This window comes from Vollenhovia emeryi, unplaced genomic scaffold (genome assembly GCF_000949405.1).
Source record: "Vollenhovia emeryi isolate VEMERY1.0 unplaced genomic scaffold, V.emery_V1.0 DF939389.1, whole genome shotgun sequence".
Classification (NCBI taxonomy): domain Eukaryota; kingdom Metazoa; phylum Arthropoda; class Insecta; order Hymenoptera; family Formicidae; genus Vollenhovia; species Vollenhovia emeryi.
In genome coordinates, this window is record NW_011966977.1 from 23,211 (window position 1) to 31,125 (window position 7,915).

The window sequence follows — 7,915 nt, forward strand, 5'->3', positions numbered from 1 at the left end:
ATGAATGGAAAAGTCCTGTACCATTTTTTAATTTTCGTAATATTTAACGAGTAATTAATTATTAAAAATCGTTGTCTTAGGCCGGTCTACCGCCCAATTCGAGCGCGTGGCGAGATGTGCGCATAGCAATATCGATCGCCGGGCGGTCACATCTTGCCACGCGCTCGAATTGGGCGGTAGGCCGGCCTAAGACAACGATTTTTAATAATTAATTACTCGTTAACTATTACGAAAATTGCAAAATGGTACAGGACTTTTCCGTTCATCTCGATCCGTTCTACCTTCTCAAAAATTTTGTCGGATATGGAAAGACTCACCCTGTATACTGTCTCACAATACAAGTTTATGAAGTATATCTCATTAGTAACAGAGACTTATTGTGTTCCATCGATATCAGATTGTTTTTAATCATATACTTTGCGCGTAACTCACTTTTCAATAAAGTCACCGTTGAAAGAGTTAACACAAGCTTCGTTCCCGCAAATCCCGTATCTCTAATCGACAACACGTGTTTCCGGAGGACGATCGTGCGTCCTCGTGGCCGTCACGCATCGAGAAACCGGCGTTCCACATCTGGCGCGTGTCCAGCTGATCCAGATCGATCTTTCGTTACGTTTTGTTGATCGCGACTCGTTATCCGAGGCATAGCGTGCGAAAAGAAATCGAGCGAAAGGCTTCGAAGAGAGGAAAAATATATAAATATACATTTTCGTGATACTCTACCGTGGTAATGTTACTTTTCGGATAAAATAACCAAAAAATACGCACTGAGAAGACTCCCATGGAACTTTGGCAACCAGCAGGTCAATATGCCTGCACCAAGTGCTCAGGCACATTCTATCCACAGAAAACAGATGCTAAGTTTAAGTAATGTATTACATTTTCGTTTTGTTTCTTACATTCCTGCCCAGCCAGAAATAACTCGTCGATCGACGTCGAAACGATGTCGCGTCGACATCGAAACCGCCATATTGACGTCGATTCGACAGCGTTTCGACGTCGATCGACGAGTAATTTCTGACTGAGTGTTCATGTCGCACACTCGATTTCGAATGTCGCGACCTCTTGTAAGACATTTCATTGCGCATGAGTGTCAGTTGATAGGATCAATTGTGTCTATAATGAAATTATAGAAATTAGAGAAATTTTATTAATGAAACAGTTATAAGCTAAGAGCTCTAGCAGATATGTTCCTCGTCCAATCGTTTTACTATTCACCAAGATTTTCGAATAGATACATTAAAGCGTGAAAAAAAGATGCAAATGGACTTGCCATGATAAATTACCTATGACGTCAAGTGTATAGGCATAAGAGCTAATTCAGAATCTGTCGAACGGAAATTGACGTTAATTTCATAGAAAGTGGAGCTGGCGGAGTAAATCTCCGTATCGGAGGCGACGATTGAAGCGGATTAAACAATTTAAAAGGATGCACGCCGCTGGCTTCACGATTCCGGTCGGCAAATTTCCGTGCCGAGGAAAAGAAAAGTGTCTACCGGTTTCCACACCGCGAGTACTCCCACTATCAGCAAAGATAACGAAGATTGTCGTCGCGGCTCGCGGTAGTTGAAGACCGGTCGGGTAAGACAGACTCTGGCGCCAGTTAAAGAGCCTGCAAAAAGAGAAAATCTACGGAGAGACCGACCGGTTACAGAGCTCGACGACCGGCCGGAGGCTTCCATTATATATAAATATAAATATAAAATGAAATATATATAATGAAAAAAAATAGATATCCTTGTAGCCTCGGGTTTCGTCGGAAGTAGGTTAACCGTAGATTCTCTCAGCATCCGATTGGGATGCGCTCCGAGATAGATAAAATTCCTCTCGAGCAATCGTATACGAGAGACGATTACATAATTTTACATAAGAAATGATCAAGCACTTGCGAATGTCTTTGTTAAATGTGCCCGTAAACCAATCGACAGATCTTGCAGTGACAAGAAATAACGCGCGACGCGTTGAATCATTATTCTAGCTCTGACGTTGACACCGGATATGTTCTTTTCGTGTTCTTGCACGGACTACTGGCAGCTTTTGTAACAACACGTCTGCCGTTGTACGTTCAATGATGAAATATTCCTCCAGCGGTCGAGATTTTACCGTTTTCTCGGAGACTGTCGTTCGTCATGACAAATAATTACGTCCGCGGCGGTTTAACGTTATCGCGGGGCGACGTCGATAAATCTCCGCGCGCGGTCTGCAACGCCATAAATACAGTTGGCTGTACGTGCCCGGGACTAAGAAAGGAGCGCTATAAACGAGAATACGGAACTCGGCTTTTTTATTCGTCTCTTTTTTTCGCCTCTTCGCTCCGCCTGATGACGGCCCGAGTTCGAATTGTAATTACGGAGTCAGATACTGACGTCATTGTCAGCTTCGTTAATGTCGGATCCTGGTACGAAGCCAAGGACGGCCGTTTCCTTATCAATGCCTCGCGAGAACACGTGGTCCCGGGTGCGCGCGAGGTAATAAAAGGTTGATACACGCTGCCAGCCGTGTAGATTGCAAAATGGAATGCCATTGTTTCACCGGCGACTGCGGTGTACAATGTGCACGAAAGGGAGAGACCGGCGTCGATTTATATGTCGGCGAGCGATCGGAACTGACATTAGAAAGTATCGTGCGTTTTAATGCACACGATCGAGTCCATCTACCGTGATAGATAAATTCGTTTGCACATTTTACTATGCATTAGGTCGACGAGGATCATTGTTAATTGTACAAATAGTCTATTTCCAAAGTGTTTCTGGGGGTAGAAAATTCGTCATTTTCCGCTGACAAAGAAGAAGTGGTTTCTTTTTACGACTTGTCGTAAAAATTACAAGCGTTCCTGTGTCGGAAGGCCATTAAATTATATTTTTATGAATTATTTGAAATGTTATATCGATTACTTCAAATATGCATAAGATATTGCATAGAAAATTATATAAAAGTACTATTTCATCTTTCTCCAACGACTTGTTGTAAAAATTACAAGCGTGCCTGTGTCAGAAGGCCATTAAATTATTTTTTTATCAATTATTTGGAATGTTATATCGATCACTACAAATATTTCATGCATATGCATGTGTATAGAAAATTATATACTATATAAGTACTATTTCATCTTTCCAACAAACATCGGATCTTATTTAGAAACTGCATTTCTCACTAGATTTAGAAATGTGGCGCAGGGGCCGTTTAAAATTCGTTTACGCGTGTTTTGAAGAGCCCACCTGCGTGAAATCGGCGCCGATGAAAGCTTGCTCCATGCCGATCCATATCGTGATGGGTATCAGCAGTTGCTGGTAAGGTTTCTTCAGCTGGTAGGCCGTAGCTGAGAGCAATTGGATGCCGCTCAATTCTTGGCTGTCCGATCGTCGTTGCTTCTCACCGTACCTGGAAGACAATTAAAGGATATCATGAACATCCGTAAGTCCCCTTGAGAAGCCCGTTAAAATATAATCGCTCCGCGGTTTTATCGACTTATTAGCTTATATTGAGTAACAATGAGCCTCCAGCAAGTGGTTAGGCGCAAACGTGCAGAAATAAAGCAAGTGCGCGCGGTAATCGGTCTGATTCCGGGAAGACAAAATTGCGACCGCCGGCCGATTCATCTAATAATACGTTTCAGCGGTAATGCAGGAATTCTCATTCACTCGCTTTTCCGCTGTCAGGAAAATCTGCGCAATTTTTATCAATTTTAGATGAATAGTACAAACATCTACATTTGTTAATTACGATTAATACGCATTTGTGCCTGATCCCCCCTCTCTCTCTCTCTCTCTCTCTCTCACTGTCAAAATGTAAAATTGTTCGAAATTTATTTCGAGATGACAATGCCATTCACGTGTACTGGCCGTGTGACATACTACCACAGTAATCCGCGCGGTTATATTTTACGTCGAACATAATTCCGCGCGATGCACGTAATGCGGCATAAGTCAAGAGTCAGGCGAACAAAAGAGCGGGAAACGCGAATGGACAATGATGATCGGCTGCCGCTTAGAACGTATGATTTTCCGGCGGACTTTTGCGCCGCTATTCGCAAAGAGGAAGAGCGCGGCCCGCTCGGATGGGGATTAATGACGACCGCGATTAATTATCATCGCGATTGTACCGTCCACGTACTTATTCAGCGTCCGTGCAGCGCGAGCCACGCGGAAACAGGTTGCGCAATTAGCAAACTTCCACTGGCGCACACTGCCATTGAACGGTGCCGCGTGTTCCAGTCGTGTTCATTCATCGTTCTGCGCCACGATTAGATGAACGGACACCGGGTGACGTACGATTCGACTCGCATTTCACATTATCCGCAATAAATCAACGATCGGGCCGCATAATAGCTAATATCTTTCATATTTAATAGGAAATCCGCTTACTTTGCCGCGGTATTTTTCACGATGACATAAAGAGCGAGATTTAATATCTTAAACGACACCCAAATTATTTTACACGAGAATTGATTTACGTAAAAGGTTTTCTTTCGCTACCATGAATCTGTTGAATGGCGGATTTAATAATGTTGGCAAATGTACATCAATTCGACCTCCGGAAAAAATTTATCATGTGCAGTATTCTGTTTTGTCAATGAGAGAATTTAATTTGATTTAACGTAATGTACAAGTAACGTAAGACATGCGTGTTACGTGTCTGGTACTTTTCGTTGATACGATAAAGAGGGAAAAAAGTCCATCGCATTCTTGCGTTGGTCAAAGTGCTAATCTTTAGTAAGATCGCAGCCTGGAAGATTTACGCGCTGTAAAAGTCGCACGCGGAACGGTACTTTGTTCAATGAAAACTTGGAGATTAACCAGTTGAAATTTACTTTCGTATAACGATTTCACGTGAGAATATTCAATATTAATGGCAGGCGTAACATCGAAAAGTTTTACAGGCTCTAAAGAAGCTTGTTGAACATTCTATTTGTCAGCTTTCTCCGTTTTATCACAGAATGACGATTGGTACCTGAAGCATCTGAACTTCTAAAATTAATCTAGAAGTCACAAAAGTCTAGAACTTCTAGAACTAGAATCTAGAACTCCCGAAAGTCGAAATAGACGCGTTGACGACATCTTTATACTGTTATTGCGACAAATATTATCATGTGCCCTCGGTGGTCGAATTGGTGAGACGCCCGCCTAGAGCGTAGGCAGGTGCAGGTTCAAACCCTGGCTGAGGTAATATTTTTCGTAATAAATTTTCTGTATTATTAAAAATGCCAGGTATAGTCAAGAAAATACTGACGTTAATCTAGAAGGTTGCACAAAATTTGACCTTATTATTGTAACAAATGTTCCGGAATACAATGAGATCTTAAAAGCTCATCGCGGAATTAATGGATGTCGTAGGAACGAGAGAGACGTTATCGCGACGAATATAAGCCCGATGTTAAAAGCTGGGACAAACCAGGCAAACGTAATCCGCGAGGACTCGCGAGAAGTTAGGGACGACGTAACGGCCGATACCGTTGTGTCGATAAGAAATTCGCGAAATAAATCTCCCGACGCCGCTAAACGTTCGGCTCGACAGCAAGTGTTCTCCACCTCGGGGGACGACATTCCTGAGAACACGTTTGCTGGATTTCTGGGCCCGGCCGAAGCCACGGCCACCGTTGGCAGCCGCGGAGAGCGGTGTTACGAATCGACACTTGCGCGAAAACAGGTACACGCGTCTCTCTTCAGGAAGGAGACGTCGAGAGGACGTGGACAGCGTGATCCGCGGCGTGATCCTCGGCGTATCCTTCGTGGCGATCTACACGCGATTGCTCCATTATGCTCTCGAATTGCGTATTGTCATAAATCGCGCCTGGCAATATTGACAGCGTGACGAGCGATTGTGACAGACGCGAGAACGATCATCTGTCTCGATCATGCATACTTAACTAAAGACGATTTATTACTGTAGAAGTCGCGTTTCTTTATCTTTTTTTTTACGTACGTCTCTTTATGGCGCGAAACGATTTTCGCGCGCGAGTCAAAGTAAAGAGAAATCGATCACGAGTCTGCTAGACGCGATGAACATCTCGTTAAGCGAAAACGATTAATATAATAGCGATTAAATTATACATCTCGTGCCACGGAATTCCGGAGAAATACATATTCATTTCCGAGGAGGTTTTCCACAGATGAAATTGCCTGACGACTGTTTGATTGACGAGAGGCGCCGGCTTGCAATTTCCGCGATTTCTATATGTCAGGTGGATTTCAAAGCTCACAGCGTCAATCTTCGATTAGCTATTTTGCTACTTTTTTCGAGATTCCAGGCCGAGCTATAATACCTGTTAAGAACAGAGACGGTTTTCAATTTGTCTATGCGGAAAGAAAAATGTAGCTGCCGTAGTTAAAAACTGTACGTGGCGACTAAATTTCAGTTGTGAACTTTCAGTTACAAAGATGAATTATTTAGGAAAACTGTTGTTTGTGTGAAGCTGTCAAATTCAACTCGCGATCGTCCTATATGCCTCATTGTCGCTGCACGGAGAGACCGATATGGAATTACCACATGTCTGATTAGGGTTGGCACAACCCCAATAAATAGTAATATTTGGGACAGCTATATCTGTAGTCGTCATACAAACATTGGTATGACAAGTCGTGGAGACAACTATGCGTTTTGTGCAGCAAACTTAGTGAACGTTGCGACACAAAACAATGTAGATGCCCCTGCTATTTAGACGGCAACATTTTCATTTCAGTTATTTTTGCCTTGGCCGGTCTTTCCGTGTGGAGGGAAAGAATCTTTGTCATCAATAATACGCTGGAAACGCCGTTATTTCCGCGTAGGTTCGTGACACGCTTGCATTTTTTTTTATTGTCACGAACGACGCGACGCAGTTACGTCGTTCCTTATTCCGGAAGATCGATTTAACTCGTAATTTCCATTAATTCGTGCGACACAACGTCGTTAAAGATCACAGCCTCCTTGGAACGGAGAGAACAGAGCGGATCGGTGCACGTTGCGCGTGCATTAAACATTAAACGCTCGCTTTGCGAAAATCGCGAGCGGATTTATGCACGCACGAGTCGCCGCGCGTTAATCCAGATACATAATTCAGAAACTCGAGCAATTTAACGGGCTGCATTGCTGGTCAATTTCGACAACTCTCTTCGTTCCGCTCGAGAGAAAGCGTGTCAGAATTGCTATTCATTGTCAATTCTTTCTTTATCGATTGTGCACAATTGTTATACTCGGCCACGGACACATTTAATGTACTTTGTAATCGAAGAATTTCGTCTTGCGTCTTTCAACCGGAGTTGCGTCTTCACGAGCGCATGTTTCCGCTGCGCTTTCCAACGTTTCCACAGACTAGGCCTGAACCGTTACGGCGCAGCCTTGGAAGCAATGCGAATGGAAGATAGCGGCAAGAGACGTCTCGACCGCGATCTGCGTACAGATCTAATACACTCGCCTCTTACGTAATACTCCTCGTAATATGCAGACATCACGGACGATGCTGTCATTAAGACGAATGACGGTGGAAAGAAAAAGAGCGAGAGATTGACACTCACGACGCTCAGATCTTTCGATCTTTCGCGGGCAATATGTCTCGAAGAGAAGGTTCAACCGGTCATCTACCAAATTAGTTCGGACAATACCGAAAGACTCTTTCTGTTCTTTCTGTCACGAATTAAATTTTAAAATTCGAATATATATGTACACATATACAGGGTGTCCTGAAATTCGTGAATCAAAATAGCATAGCAAGAAAGTCGTCGAAAAAATAAATTAAAAAGTTATTTGCCATTTTTCGTTCCGAGTAGTAGTTTTTTTTAGATAAAAAGGTTCAAAACAGGCCAATCATACATTACGGTTGAACGGAAACCTGTCCGTGAGTCGCGCGTCGATAGTGTTAGTGCATTAACACTATCGACGCGCGACTCACGAACAGGTTTCCATTCAACCGTAATGTATGATTGGCCTGTTTTGATCC

General features: G+C 43.2%; 1 protein-coding gene across 1 annotated transcript in view; it reads right to left on the minus strand.

Annotated features, from left to right (window-relative positions):
* Positions 1 to 7,915, minus strand: part of LOC105558029 (UNC93-like protein) — a 60,398-nt gene that overhangs the window by 10,871 nt on the left and 41,612 nt on the right. Inside the window, exon 4 of the mRNA XM_012005516.1 lies at positions 3,219 to 3,381. Coding sequence (XP_011860906.1) covers positions 3,219 to 3,381 — 163 coding nt within the window. The remainder of the gene's footprint in view (positions 1 to 3,218; positions 3,382 to 7,915) is intronic.